Source organism: Drosophila hydei, unplaced genomic scaffold (assembly GCF_003285905.1).
Source record: "Drosophila hydei strain 15085-1641.00,03,60 unplaced genomic scaffold, DhydRS2 tig00008121-arrow-pilon, whole genome shotgun sequence".
Taxonomy (NCBI): Eukaryota; Metazoa; Arthropoda; class Insecta; order Diptera; family Drosophilidae; genus Drosophila; species Drosophila hydei.
The window spans coordinates 2,818,632-2,832,906 of NW_022045832.1; the positions used below are offsets into that span (position 1 = coordinate 2,818,632).

A 14,275-nucleotide genomic window follows, 5' to 3' on the forward strand; every position below is an offset into this window, starting at 1 on the left:
ATTTAGATGTGTATTGTGCAATTTGCTCCTTGGTGTAACTCAGCGTACACAAATTAGTTAAAATATATACATATAATCAATTAAAAATACCAAACTTTAATTTATTATTATTTATTTGTGTGCGAACTCTCTTCAGTTTGGTGTGAATAGTTTATGCTACAACAAGATAATTAATGCAGTACATTTAACAAAGCGTCTTTCTTCCTTAAACATAAATGGATATTTGCATTTGCCATTTGCTGGGGTCGCAGAGATTCACCTATACCTAAAAGCTAAGTAACAAGCTTGACAAAGCTGTAGCTAAGTATTTACTATCGATCGTGAGCTATGTCTCGACTAGGATGAGCGTAAAGAGGCTATGCATTTTGCGTTCCACTTCCTTATAAGCCAGCGAATTGAGACCATCGGTGTGCATGCGCAATGAGGCAGATCGAAGTAGCGCCATTCGATTTTCATTTGGTATTTCGTGTTTGTGCTTGAGCATTGTATATTCACTGTAAGCCGGATCAAAGCGACAGATTTCTATACTTAGGACTTTCAGACGCTCGTACAAATCATCATCCTCGCCACCCCAGCCATGATACAAATTTGACATGCCGTTTATCATTTTAAACTGGGAGGTGCTTATTGCCACGACGCCGCCAAAGAGTGTGCGATACGGCAAATGGAAGCGCCAGCTGTCCAGTGCCGAGCTCATATGTCTGGGCAGAGTTGTGCATGCATAGATCTGCCCGGAGTTGAGTGGCATCAGGTCAACATCGTGCAGTATTAGGCATGGAAAACCATAGCTGTTGGCCACTTTGGCGCCAATATTGAAGAGCATGGCCCGGTTAAAAGGTTTGCGGTCGCTTTGCTCCACAACAAAAATTCGATAATGGATTTGCTGCAGACGCAAATAATTGTGCATATAGTTGAGAAATGCAGCCAGCTGTTCCTGACGATCCCGATAGGGCACAATAATAGCTGTGCTGTATCGTGCACGGCATTCTTCTGGCTGATATTCACCGCCCAGTCGTATTTCCTCACCACGAAGAATTTTTTCCCGATGGAATGCATCGTAGACGAACTTGCTGTCAGCTAGCGTCTCCTTGTATGTGCAATCGATCGCCTGTTGAGATGAGATGTTTGAAGTGGTGACTGCAAGCAGCGCATCCTCCATTCTCTCCTTGTCGATGTAGTCATAGCGCAGGGCAAATCGATGAGGCAGTAGAATATAGACGAGTATCGTTAAAGCGGCACTGAGAAGAAGCAAGTCAAATATATGAAAGCTGTGCTGGCATAGCCGTACAAACATTATTCACTATTATAGTATTAACGCTAGTGGAACGCTACGGCTCATAGCTTTAGTTTAAATATTCGTTTGCAAATTGTATGTGAGAGCAGAAATGAGCAAAATTGCAGCCAGCGGAGCAGTGCAGAGAAACAAAATAAAATCTGCAATAGCATAACAGAATATGAGAAGCTGTTAATAACATTTCGATACCTTAAAATTGCTGTTTACTTTTGAATTAAAATAAAATATGGTGAACATATAAGTAATATACTTAAAAAAATTGTTTTTAATACAATTTGTTAGTCTTCTGCTAAATAAATGGCAAACATAAATGCAACTTTGAGTTAAATTAAGTTTAATATACAGCATTTAACATGACATAAACGCTCAGCTGTTTAATACGTGAACTATTGTGAATGGCTACAGTGGTTGGCAGTAAGATTTATTGGTATGTATTCTTACACTTTTGAAATATAAACATCCAACCGCTTTGACTTTTTAACAATTTTTTTTTTAATTCAAATAATTTAATATGAAACTGTTCTGCATCAGATGCTTGAAAAAAAAAGATAAAGAAGAAGAACAACACAAATAGCTTCATACATATTTTAGTTGATAACGCTGTGGCTGATAAGAAATTCACTTTCAACTTGTGGCAGTTATTCATCAGAGGTAAACCTGTGTACACTTATCCCTATTTGCTTAACAGGAATCAGCGGAAATGTTCAACACATATAAATATTCTGTTTACCTAGTCATATGTTGTTACTTTTTTGGATTGCGCGCTGACAGAGATCATTCACTGCGATGTCAGTAAAATATATTTCGATATAAAAAAGTTTCTTAATTATATCCATAATAGTTAAAAACTGCACAACGACAGGGGACTGCCCTGATCATTCCATATGTTCTAAAGTCGATGGCAACTACAATTGCATCTGCGGGCAGGGATATCATTGGAATCCCGACTGGTCAGCTGGAAACATTGATATGAGTGACGCCGACTATTGCTACAGCGAGCCGGCAAATAAAACCGGTACAACTGAACACAATCGCCTACCCGCTAAGAGCGAGCATCTGGCAGTCGTCGTTCTACTCGTGTTATTTGCAGTCATCATTGTCACTCTCATACTATACGGTATTGTCGTACTTCGCCCAATTAGTCGAACTCAAGCCATTTATCATCGTATAAAATTGAAGCGTTCGAACCATAATCGGCTCGAAGAGTTTTACGATATTGACATGACTTTCCGAGGCACGCATACAGCGGAAGAACAAGCTTGAATTAACATTTCGATATTATATCAATTTGAAAGACTGCAAATATATAATATTTACGTGTGTAATACATAAACATTATAAGCAATATATAATAACTAATTTTTCTTTACAATTTAATTTCTAGTGTGCCACTGTTAAGCATTCTTTCATTTTTAGTGCTAAATGCACTTTTAGTATATCATAAAAATATCACCATAAAAATACCAATTTAGATAGGTCTATCGTTTCTACGGTATTAACGCACAGAACCGGCTGAGATATAATTCCTCATTATTTACAACAAATGATTAAAGACCCAAAACTTGCCAAATGACATCAATTATTAAATTACACACCATATCGGGTGCAATGGATGAATCGCCGCCGTGCTACATTCTACAAATAGACGATGTCCGAATATTGCTCGACTGCGGTTGGGACGAAAAATTTGATCCAAATTTTATAAAGGAATTGAAAAGGTAAGGGACAAAACTGAATAAATATTAAAATTGAACGAATTTTATTTCAGGCAAGTGCATACACTGGACGCCGTACTGCTCTCACATCCAGATGCATATCACCTGGGCGCGCTACCATATCTCGTTGGCAAGCTGGGCCTCAACTGTCCCATTTATGCGACGATACCTGTCTTCAAAATGGGGCAAATGTTCATGTACGATTTATATATGTCGCATTTCAACATGTACGACTTCGATCTATTCTCATTGGATGATGTAGATACAGCCTTCGAAAAGATCACACAATTGAAGTACAACCAAACGGTCTCCTTGAAAGGTAAAGGCTATGGCATTTCCATAACTCCGCTCAGCGCGGGCCACATGATTGGCGGCACCGTTTGGAAGATAGTGAAAGTTGGCGAGGAGGATATTATCTATGCCATAGATTTCAATCACAAGAAAGAAAGGCATCTCACTGGCTGTGAGCTGGACAGATTACAAAGACCATCGCTGCTAATCACCGACGCATACAATGCACAATACCAACAGGCGAGGCGACGAGCACGCGATGAAAAATTGATGACCAACATTTTGCAAACTGTACGCAATAATGGCAATGTACTCATCGCTGTGGACACAGCGGGTCGCGTACTGGAGTTGGCGCACATGCTTGATCAATTGTGGAAGAACAAGGAGTCTGGACTAATGGCCTACTCGTTGGCACTGCTAAACAATGTCAGCTACAACGTAATTGAATTTGCCAAGTCGCAAATCGAATGGATGAGCGATAAGCTAACGAAAGCCTTTGAGGGCGCGCGTAACAATCCGTTTCAATTCAAGCACATCAATCTTTGCCACACGCTAGCCGATATATATAAGCTGCCCGCGGGTCCAAAAGTAGTGCTGGCCAGTACACCTGACATGGAGAGTGGATTTACCCGCGACCTATTTGTGCAATGGGCGGGAAATCCAAATAATAGCATTATTTTTACAACACGTACCGGTCCAGGTTCCCTCAGCATGGAGCTGGTGGAAAATTTTACGCCTGGCAGACAGATTGAACTGGATTTGCGGCGACGCGTTGAACTTGAGGGCCCTGAGCTGGAGGAATATCTGCGAACGCAGGGCGAAAAGCTAAATCCGCTTATAGTGAAACCAGAAGCGGAAGAGGAGAGCAGCTCCGAGTCTGAGGATGACATTGAAATGAGTGTGATTACAGGCAAGCATGATATTGTGGTGCGGTCCGAGGGGCGCCATCATTCCGGTTTCTTTAAGTCAAATAAACGGCATCATGTGATGTTCCCCTACCACGAGGAAAAGATTAAGTATGACGACTATGGCGAAGTTATCAATTTGGATGATTATCGCATTGTGGATGCTGGCTATGACTACGCACCCATGGATGAGCAAAACAAAGAGAATATCAAAAAGGAGGAGCCACATGTCGAACAGCAGTCCAATGGCAACTTAGATAACGATGTCCAAATGCTGGAGAAACCCACAAAATTGATCAGTCAACGCAAAACCATCGAGGTCAATGCTCAAATACAACGCATTGATTTCGAAGGACGATCTGATGGCGAATCTATGCTAAAGATTCTCTCACAGCTGCGTCCGCGACGCGTCATTGTAGTGCACGGCACAGCGGAGGGCACACAGGTAGTGGCCAAGCACTGTGAGCAAAATGTAGGCGCTCGCGTCTTTACTCCACAAAAAGGCGAAATAATCGATGTGACAACTGAGATTCACATCTATCAGGTGCGCCTAACAGAAGGTCTCGTCTCCCAGCTACAATTTCAGAAGGGCAAAGATGCGGAAGTGGCCTGGATTGATGGTCGCCTCGGTATGCGCCTCCAGGCCATCGATGCACCAACTCAATCGGAAGTCACTGTAGAGCAGGATGTGGCAGCGCTAGAAGGCAAAACTCTCACGTTAGAGACACTTGAAGAAGACGAAATACCCGTTCACAATTCGGTGTTGATCAACGAACTGAAATTGTCCGATTTCAAGCAGGTGCTCATGCGCAACAACATTAACTCGGAATTCTCCGGCGGCGTCCTCTGGTGCTGCAACGGCACTCTGGCGCTACGGCGTGTCGATGTTGGCAAAGTGGCTATGGAGGGCTGCCTATCCGAGGAATACTACAAGATACGCGAACTACTCTATGAGCAGTACGCTATTGTATAAAGAATAAAAAATTATTTCCAAGTTTCTGCTTTTTCATCTATTATTTAGTATTTAGTGTTCTATTGTTTATAGAAATTGTAGCATGGGATCATCGGTGCGAGTGCGTTTTCTCTTCCATTCCTCGATTTCTTCCTCGGTGGGCGCCTTAACGTCGTACATGCTGTTGTATGGACGCTTCCTATCATCAACCTCTTCAGATATATGCTTTGATTTGGACGTGGACGTCTCTTTTTCTTTAATTTCTTTGTGTTTCTTTTTGTTTTTTCGCTGTTCCTTGGCCTTCTTTTTCTTTTCGCGTTTCTTGGATTTTTTCTTAGATTTTTTGCTCTGCTTTACTTCCTCTTCAGATTCGGAAGACTCTTCTGTACTGTGCGCAGAGTCTACTTCGGAGTCAGCTGCTTTATTCTCAACATCCTCTTCCGCCTGTATGCGTGGTACAGCATCTACAACTGGAGCTGCAACAGAAGCCGCACTCGATATGGTATGCTGCTGTTGCTGCTCTGAGTAGCCTTCCGGTTCTTGCATACCCACGCAATATGAGTTCTTAATGAAGGATTTGCAGCATTTGTAGCCCCAACGACCGGCATTCCAAAAACTACCCCATATGGTCGTATGATTGTTAATGTACACATCCTCCTCGTATATGCTGCGGGCTTTTGGTTTCTCAATGCCTTTAATGACCTTGCCGCTACGCGAATACTCTACGTATTCCTCGGTCTGGGCGAGCAGCAGCGATTTTGGCGGCGCCTGTAAGTGCTCTTCGCCACCGTACTTTTCTACAATATCCGTTTTGGTCTGCAAAAAAAAACAATATTAGTTTTCACTTGGTAAAGTTTAGTTGTATTTCACTCACACTTGACTTGAACTGTTCCTTTTTCTGTTCGTATTCCTTTTGGAGCAGCTCCAGCTTTGTGGGCTCGGCCAGCAAGTGCACATCAACACCCTTACCATGCGCCTCCCATGCAAACAATTGAGCAGTTGCTTGTGCTGTGGTGTCCCCAGAGAAACGAACAAAATTCTCTCCGGCAAATTCCGCTCTACAAATGAAATAAAATCATTAGTTAAAGATTTTAGAAATGCACAGATAAATTCACTTACTCCTCCGCAGGTACGGCTGGATTGGGATTATCTCGCATAGAGCGTGTCTTCGGGTCATAGTAAGCTGAATTCGGATCCAAATTACGCAAATATTTTGCTGTATCCTCGCGTATACGCAAATTACGCACCGTAATACGCTGCTTCGAATCGACTTTTGTGCCAGGCATGTCCACCTCGTCAACGTATTTATCTTCGTTACCCTCATCACCAGAGATTTCAGCATCAGGATCTGTGACAAATATATGTTTTTATGAGATGCTAGAATTTAGATTAGATTTAGATTACTAACCATTCTTTAGTTTCTCAGCCTTTAGCTGTCGTTTTGCTTCCTCTACTTTTTCATACTCCTCGATAATTTCTCGATGGTTAGCCGGATCGTAGGAGCTCCAGCGATCTCTCTTCTCATCGTAGTTAATCGAGGAATCGGTCACAATATGCTCGTCGTGCACCACAATCGATTCGGCGTACTTGGCCTGGACTTTTCGCGGCCTTTCCAAGCAATCTTTTTTCTTGTGCGTCATGGCGCCACAATTTTCGCAGGCGCCTTTACGAAACTTCGTTACGAATTTGGTCGTGTCCAGACCCTTGGGTGCTATGTTGTCCAATTGGCCACGTTCATCCTCATGCTGTGGGCGCTGATGTTTCAATGTGGGCCCCTGTGAGCCATAGTACCAGGGCGCATTGGAAATGTATTGCGGTATATGTGGATTTATGTCACGACCCTCTTCGTCGACTGCGGCTGGTGCAGTACCCGCTTTTCGGGCCTCTTCCAGCTCCTTTGCCTTGCGCCAATCTTCGCGTGACTTCTTCTTTGGCTCGTCATCGACATCCTGATCATCTTTGTTGTGAATTATTTGGGAAACAGGTGTCCGAACAGCACCAGAACTCATATTGGGCGTTGTTGGTAATTATAAATCGCATAAACAATCAAAAAATATTGTTTTCATATCGCTGGTACAATGGAAATGAGAGAAACGTACAGCGACAAAGTAAATTAGCAGATATATCGATAAATTTACCCAAATGTCATGGATGGACGATAAGACATACATGCCATTCGATATTAACGTCGACACATAAATAGCAATACGCGACCGTCAAGTGACTGGCAACCCTGACGGCGTCTCATTCGTGTAAAAATTATACTACAGTGCGGACGCGTCTAAATTCTAAAACTACTAAGTTTCAATTTAGTTATTACAATCATTCCACGCATAAACAAACAAACTACGTGCCTTGTGCGATTTTTATACTTTAACCACAACTGAAAACTCAATTAAATAAAAATGGTAATATTAATAACAAAAATAGTGTTGCGGCCCATCGCAATCTGCTTAGCGAAAGCAGTTTGACATATATTATTGCGCGTGCCTTGCCAATAGCGAACTGAAATATTAATGCTACCACCGCGAGCTTAGCGTGAATATTAGGAATTGTGACTGACGTTCGCTATTGGTGTGCGGTAATATTTAAATTATGAGAAATTTAATGTGTTATTTTGTGGCGGGGCGGCAAAACGTTCAAACTTAACCTCAAATTTCTGCTCTTAAGTCGATTTTGCCGCCACCATTTTGTGTGGCGCATTTCGTATTCTGTTTGGCTTATGTTCTTTGTGTGCGTGTTATTTGTGTTTTACTAATTCTGTGCGTAATTCTGTTCTACAGGCTGGTGGCAAAGCAGGCAAAGACTCTGGTAAAGCCAAAGCGAAAGCGGTTTCTCGCTCAGCGCGCGCGGGCCTTCAGGTGAGTTACTGTTGTTGTCTGTACTAAATAAATTTTGGCGCCTTTTTTACCATCGCACATACATACATATATATATGCACACACATTGTAAACAGGGTGCGTTTCAAAGTACCGTATATGCGTGTATTTGTGTGTTCGCTTGTGTTGGTGCGCTGAGAGCTGAGAAGTAAATAGCTTATGATACATTGGGGGTAGCAAAACATAAACAAGAGATGAACTTTCCTTCTAATGCGATTTTTATGTTCCTTAATACCAAACAGTTTCCCGTTGGTCGTATTCATCGCCATTTAAAGAGCCGCACCACATCTCACGGGCGAGTTGGTGCAACTGCTGCCGTCTACTCTGCAGCCATTTTGGAATACCTAACTGCCGAGGTAATATTTTCGCGCCATACAGATTTGTATTTCGTTTATCAATTTCCTATTAGCAAATGTAACGGTTTTTTAACCTATCAATGCAAATGCAGTGCGTGTGTATTAGTAAACGTTGACAACTTTTGTTTACATATGCTAAACTGTTAACATTGTACTATATTACCATATCAGTGCTATGTTAGTTAACATTCTTATTGGATATGATGGTCTTATGTGATACTTTAATCTATTATGGTTATTTTTGCAGGTGCTGGAATTGGCAGGCAATGCATCGAAAGATCTAAAAGTAAAGCGTATCACGCCGCGTCACTTGCAGTTGGCCATTCGTGGAGATGAGGAGCTCGACAGTCTGATCAAAGCAACCATTGCCGGTGGCGGCGTCATTCCGCACATACACAAGTCGCTTATTGGCAAGAAAGAGGACTCCGTGCAGGACCCACAACGAAAGGGCAATGTCATTCTGTCGCAGGCCTATTAATATATATTTTCTACTTTTTGACCATTTCGGAATAAACAAAATTCACATCTATGTTTAAAAATAAATTACAAAACTTAATGACGCGTTGTAACATTTCTGTGCGAAGCTTCGAGGCCTAAGCATAACTTCTAATTTACAACAATTTCAAACTAAGCCACTTCTACCGTCAATAGGCAACATAAATAAACATTCAACATAACCTACACCCACACATACACACGCATACACATACACACACACACACTCACTTACACACAAATGTAAACTTAATTGTCAAGCAAAATGCAATGTTAAATGAGATACGAAGATTAAACAAATACAAAACTTAATTTAGAGCAAAGTAAATTACACAAATAAATTTAATAAAACTTTAAATACAAAATAAAAACATCGAAATGCCCAAATTGTTATTGGAACATTTATTAGACAATTATTTGTTGAAATAAACTTTGTGCACAAAATAGTAAAATTATATTATTTAAAATAACTGGGCATCCATGAAACATGGGGCACGCGGCATGGGGCACGCTTAACCCAGCAAATGTGGCACGGCATTTTGCACATCGTCGCAACGCTCCTTGAGGTCCTCGGCATCCAGTTCCAGGCAAGCGCCCCACTCAATCAATGTGATGCGATGATCTTTGTTGGAGTCGCATGACTCTAGGAATGGTGCGATGCAATGCTCCAAGCTGACCAACGGTGCGCGTATGGGGAACAGCTCGTGGCGGGAGACAGAGCGATCGGTGTCGCCATCCAGATCGCACCATTTCCACACGGCTGCGTTGGCCCAACGGCGCGAGTTGTTCGTCTCGGCTTCCAGCTCCATTTGCATGTAGTGTTCGGTCAGTTCGTCGCGCTCGGCCAGATCGCGCATCACGTTGAACAGCCAGTCGCGCATGCGACGCGGGAAGTCCTTCAGATCTTCGCCATCGCACACACGTGACTCATGGCAGGCGCCATAGTAGTCGATATGAAGATGCGAGTTGTCCGGATGACGGCAGCCGGGATTCTTGATGTCGCACCAGCAGCGCTGCTGATAGACAGCGCAATCGGATGGCCACGTCTCGTTCTTGTTGGTGCACACATGACGACGCGTGTCCGATTCGTCGGGGCAGTCGGGAATGCAGATGCACTCAGGCTTGCCATCGCTCAGCTGGCAAATGCGACCAGCGCCGCAATGCATGGTCTCGCAGGGATCAACCTCGACAACCGGATTCAATAGATTGTGCTGTACATCCGCCAATTTCTGGGCCAGCTCATTCTCGCGCTCCAAATCCTTATTCTAAGATCAGATAAAACTTTCGGACATAAAAAGTTTCTGCAACTGAAGTGAGTTGAAGTGAAGCAGTACACACCTTGGCCTTCTCCTCCAGCAGCATGAGAAACTCTTCATCGTTTTCGTCGAACTCGGCTATGTCCTCCAAGTCGAGATTGTCGTCGGACTCCTCGGCGCGCACTTGCGACAGCGCCAGCAGCCCCAAACAGAGCAGCAGCCAAACAGAACGCATCTTGCCACGAGTTTCACTCAAAACTAAAACAGGTCCAGCATATTAATTATATATATATGCTATAAGAATATATATATATATATATATATATATATATATATATATATATATATATATATATATATTCTTATATATATATATATATATATATATATATATATATATATATATATATATATATTTCTAGCTAATCTCATGTGCGACAGGTCGTAAAGTTCAGCGATTATGCTGAGCCTTTATTGGCAAACGCAGCTGAAATTTATTTTGGAATTTAGCGCCAATAAGAAATTCTTGAAGTTCTGGGACTGTACTGCTGCTGTAACGGTAAGCAACCCCCTTATTGTATTGGGGTGGCTTCCAAGACATTTCATTACATGTATATATACACTTATATATATATAAGTATGTGTGCATGCTTATATATGTGTGTGTGAAAGGTCAAATTGAAGAAAGTGAAGGAATTTAGTGGAAACAATGCGCTTTCATTGTTAAGAATTATGAAAAACAAGGCAAATGAAGCCTATAAATTATACGCACTGATATGTGTGATTCCAGAACAGATTTCAACATTTTGTTGGTTTTCAATATTAGGAGTAAATTATTTTTAGAAAAACTAAGTTTGATAGTTGCCAATTTAAAAAAAAAGCAGTTAGAAAACATTAAAATCTTTTGTTTTTGCAATTGAACAACTCAATACGAAGTTAGCTAGAAACAAAAAGTGCATGAAATATTATAATATTTTATAGTAGTTATTTATAGTTTTTTTGAATTTCGCTTGAGGGAATTATAAAATAAAATAGTTTTTGTTCAAAACCTTTACAATAGATTTATAATAAAATTTTTTTTTATAATTCCTTCAAACGAAATTAAAAAACTTAAAAAAAAAATATTCTACAAAAATATCAAATAATTTTAAAAAAATTTGTTAATTTTTTTAATCAGTTTTAGATCCAGAAAATCAATTTTGAAGTCATCAATTGTCAATCAGAACTAAGACAAAATTTGCAATGAAAGTTGATTCAGTTATAAACCTACGTCTTCCTAAAACCCAACCCCAATTTAGCTGCAATATAAACATCTTTTGGGGCATATTCAAGCAACTTTAATGAAACATTCGCAAATTTCGAGTACAAATTATTTGGGGGCATGTTGAACACATGTTCCACAGTTCAAAGCATTTGAAATTTTTTGTGAACGCAATTCTGAAATCATTTCTATATACGAAATGCTTATATGCAAAACTCGCCTCTCTCTTCATCTCTTTTCAGTTAGTTCTGATTAGACTTGACCTCAATGCTGGGGTAACAAAAAAATTGTGGGTCAATAGTTTTGTGATGAAGCAATATTTTAATCTGTCAACTAAACTTTATATAACTGTAATATATATATATTTATATATATATATATATATATATATATATATATATGTAAATCTGTATATTTATATGTGGGCTCATAACGACAATGACAAATGTGGAGCGTGTTCTGTGGCTTATCTCTAGCCTGAGCTTCCGTTTTGGTACTTGAGATTTGCTTAATCGCCGCCTTTTGAGCGAAGCAAAACGCGCAATGGTTTGATTGTGCCACATACAATTCCTATATACACAGTCAATTCATATCTATATATACACATGCATACAGTATTCATACACACACACACACATTCACACACGGAGCATATTTAGATGCATCTGGACAATGCAACAGTTTTCCAGGAATATTTCCGCCGATGCTGCGTGGGTGTGAGGGAGAGAAAAAGAGTGTATGTGTATTTGTATGTGTATGTGTGTGTGTGTGTATGAAACGATGCAGTTTAATTAGAACATAAACCGACAAAGAATGACGTGATGCAGCGCATATATCCACAGATATTTTTGTTTGTGTGGAATCCAGCAATTCATTTACACTGCAATCAGAAGCTACACTGAGCAAAAAACCGATGCTAACAACCGAGACAAACTGAACAGAGACAATTTTCACTTAAATTTAGATTACTTCATGCCTGAATTCATTGCTCGCTAGTTAATAAACTCAACTGAAATCAACGCAAATTTCTTCAAGTGTTGCAAGGGAATTGAATTTACGGAACTGCACTTAGATTGAGGCACTTCTACGGCGAGCGCTAACCTTGGAATGGTTAAAAACTAAAAACTTTCGAGCAATTCAATGAAATCAATTGGCAATATTTGCTATATATGCCAGAAAATTGAGTTCAATTAACTGTTACTTTGAACCTGAATATCGGAATACGATTTAAAGCTGAGGCACGCAGAAAGGCAACATCACTCGAATTTCAAAACTTTTCGATCAATCACATTTTCTACCAGAATTGTTCTTTTGCCACACATACTTACAATTGCCAACGAATTTGCTATTTGAATTCCTGGACGATTTGGAGAATTCGTATGTCCGAATGCGTCGACGGCAGACGTATGACTGTTGATTGGGGCAGCTGTTGGTTAGGCGACGCGGCGATTACGGATCGCGCATTAAATGCCCACATATCACTAAGCTGGCCAAACTTGTTGGCTGCCAACATGTTCGGTGCAATAACAACACAGATTTTTCTTACTCAAATAGGTTTTTGATTTTATTCATAGTCAATGGAACTTAAGCAAATATACTCTATTTAGTGGCACGCCAAGCAGAGTGCCGAAAGTCAATCGTAATACAAGTCAAATATAATAGAATAACTTACCTTCACAGATCTATAAAGATATTCTGTTCTAGCTGTGTTTGGCTCCTCATATCCAGCAGTGCTTAAAGGAAGTTTTTCATTTGGAAAGAAATATTTTTGTGATTCTCTTAGAAAAGCTGCATAAGTGTTTTTTTTTTGTTTTTTGTTTTGGTTTTTTTTTTATATAAATAGCGATACTTAAGTAGGACTACGAACTAGATAAATGTAATTAATTAAAGCTGTGTTCAACTAAAATTGTGCCCAACTAACTTACCTTAAGGCTTGATGGAAGCTCTTGCAAACAGGATCTACGCAAATCATATATGTATATATACATATATACATTCTATATACATATATACATACATACACTTAACATAGATTTAACTATATTTAAAAATGTTAATTAAATTAATTGTTGTTTAAACAATTCGATTTTTATGTACTTAGTTTGCTTCCGTTGTTAAACAAGACTTACTTAAAAGATTTCGACTATATCTCAGCGCAAATAAATATTAAGATATACATAGTGTGGGTTTTAAGAATTTATTTATTTAAAAATAAATATATATTTATATAGATTGATATTTGAATTTCATATTGTTATTGTAATATAATAGTTATAATAGGCTAGAGCTAAATTAAGTGGGCAAATTAAGGACTACGCTCTCTTAGTTAATCCATACATAATTTAATCCATATCTCATATAACATATATAATAAATTGAAACCAAAAAATGTAGATTCAAGCCTTTGGCGAGTGCTATGAAAAACGTAGAAATATAAACAATACATATGAAAATATATATGGTTATAACATCTGTATCTGTAAACTAAAGCTAAACTTAAAGTTCATGTCGTGGTTGAATTCTTAACAATAACAAATCATCTATTCAATTGCTTTGTTCTTCACCTGTTTTGTTTTGTTATAATTGTATATTGTATATATACATCTATAAGTGCTAGATCTGAAAATTGTCGGATGTGGGAATAATGCGCTCTGCGGCAACAGTAAAGTGAGTTTCAGTGTAAGGAAACCGTTGACAACTTAATACAACTGTGGATAGAGTGTATATCAGACATATATATATATATATATATATTTATATACATGTATATATATAGATATTTCTGTTTATAAAAATTGACAGTAAATTTGATATCAACTCGTTTAGAATTATGCATATAATATGTCTATCATAATAATTAACTTTTCTATA

The 14,275-nt window shown here is 39.4% G+C and overlaps 5 protein-coding genes across 6 annotated transcripts; 2 read left to right on the forward strand and 3 right to left on the reverse strand.

Annotated features, from left to right (window-relative positions):
* Nucleotides 1-96: 96 nt before the first annotated feature.
* On the reverse strand, nucleotides 97-1,431 carry LOC111602814 (beta-1,4-N-acetylgalactosaminyltransferase bre-4). The gene has a single exon (XM_023320117.2). It carries the CDS (start codon nucleotides 1,292-1,294, stop codon nucleotides 326-328), a length of 969 nt encoding a protein of 322 aa, XP_023175885.1. The 5' UTR covers nucleotides 1,295-1,431; the 3' UTR covers nucleotides 97-325.
* A 415-nt stretch (nucleotides 1,432-1,846) lies between these two features.
* Nucleotides 1,847-5,194, forward strand: LOC111603044 (probable cleavage and polyadenylation specificity factor subunit 2). 2 transcript variants are annotated; one of them, XM_023320488.2, is made up of 4 exons: nucleotides 1,970-2,082; nucleotides 2,136-2,411; nucleotides 2,679-3,012; nucleotides 3,063-5,194. In XM_023320488.2, exons 3-4 carry the CDS (start codon nucleotides 2,864-2,866, stop codon nucleotides 5,176-5,178), a joined length of 2,265 nt encoding a protein of 754 aa, XP_023176256.1. In that variant the 5' UTR covers nucleotides 1,970-2,082; nucleotides 2,136-2,411; nucleotides 2,679-2,863; the 3' UTR covers nucleotides 5,179-5,194. The 2 variants fall into 2 exon arrangements, with proteins under 2 accessions (XP_023176265.1, XP_023176256.1); XM_023320497.2 differs by lacking the exons at nucleotides 1,970-2,082; nucleotides 2,136-2,411 and adding an exon at nucleotides 1,847-1,945.
* On the reverse strand, nucleotides 5,193-7,377 carry LOC111603052 (pre-mRNA-splicing factor Slu7). Its single transcript, XM_023320510.2, has 5 exons — nucleotides 7,296-7,377; nucleotides 6,566-7,227; nucleotides 6,277-6,505; nucleotides 6,032-6,215; nucleotides 5,193-5,973 (listed from the first exon to the last, which is right to left on the reverse strand). Exons 2-5 carry the CDS (start codon nucleotides 7,164-7,166, stop codon nucleotides 5,245-5,247), a joined length of 1,743 nt encoding a protein of 580 aa, XP_023176278.2. The 5' UTR covers nucleotides 7,167-7,227; nucleotides 7,296-7,377; the 3' UTR covers nucleotides 5,193-5,244.
* Nucleotides 7,378-7,405: 28 nt separating this feature from the next.
* Nucleotides 7,406-9,069, forward strand: LOC111603071 (histone H2A.v). The gene is made up of 4 exons (XM_023320533.2): nucleotides 7,406-7,565; nucleotides 7,941-8,018; nucleotides 8,279-8,392; nucleotides 8,640-9,069. Exons 1-4 carry the CDS (start codon nucleotides 7,563-7,565, stop codon nucleotides 8,868-8,870), a joined length of 426 nt encoding a protein of 141 aa, XP_023176301.1. The 5' UTR covers nucleotides 7,406-7,562; the 3' UTR covers nucleotides 8,871-9,069.
* Nucleotides 9,070-9,285: 216 nt separating this feature from the next.
* LOC111603060 (SPARC) lies at nucleotides 9,286-12,829 on the reverse strand. Its single transcript, XM_023320521.1, has 3 exons — nucleotides 12,733-12,829; nucleotides 10,226-10,401; nucleotides 9,286-10,152 (listed from the first exon to the last, which is right to left on the reverse strand). The coding sequence occupies exons 2-3, from the start codon at nucleotides 10,376-10,378 to the stop codon at nucleotides 9,400-9,402; spliced, it is 906 nt and encodes a 301-aa protein (XP_023176289.1). The 5' UTR covers nucleotides 10,379-10,401; nucleotides 12,733-12,829; the 3' UTR covers nucleotides 9,286-9,399.
* Between the last annotated feature and the right edge of the window lie 1,446 nt (nucleotides 12,830-14,275).

Excerpts from the sequence above, each read along its gene's own strand:
- LOC111603060 (XM_023320521.1), bottom strand. The coding sequence starts at position 10,378 with ATGCGTTCTGTTTGGCTGCTGCTCTGTTTGGGGCTGCTGGCGCTGTCG. Across the intron at positions 10,153-10,225 it reads TGCTGGAGGAGAAGGCCAAG|AATAAGGATTTGGAGCGCGA; the intron begins GTGTGTACTGCT and ends ATCTGATCTTAG.
- LOC111603071 (XM_023320533.2), top strand. Across the intron at positions 8,019-8,278 it reads CAGCGCGCGCGGGCCTTCAG|TTTCCCGTTGGTCGTATTCA; the intron begins GTGAGTTACTGT and ends AATACCAAACAG. Across the intron at positions 8,393-8,639 it reads TGGAATACCTAACTGCCGAG|GTGCTGGAATTGGCAGGCAA; the intron begins GTAATATTTTCG and ends TTATTTTTGCAG.
- LOC111603052 (XM_023320510.2), bottom strand. The coding sequence starts at position 7,166 with ATGAGTTCTGGTGCTGTTCGGACACCTGTTTCCCAAATAATTCACAAC. Across the intron at positions 6,216-6,276 it reads CCAGCCGTACCTGCGGAGGA|AGCGGAATTTGCCGGAGAGA; the intron begins GTAAGTGAATTT and ends TTTCATTTGTAG. Across the intron at positions 5,974-6,031 it reads AGGAACAGTTCAAGTCAAGT|ACCAAAACGGATATTGTAGA; the intron begins GTGAGTGAAATA and ends TTTTTTTTGCAG.
- LOC111603044 (XM_023320497.2), top strand. The coding sequence starts at position 2,864 with ATGACATCAATTATTAAATTACACACCATATCGGGTGCAATGGATGAA. Across the intron at positions 3,013-3,062 it reads TTTATAAAGGAATTGAAAAG|GCAAGTGCATACACTGGACG; the intron begins GTAAGGGACAAA and ends ATTTTATTTCAG.
- LOC111602814 (XM_023320117.2), bottom strand. The coding sequence starts at position 1,294 with ATGTTTGTACGGCTATGCCAGCACAGCTTTCATATATTTGACTTGCTT.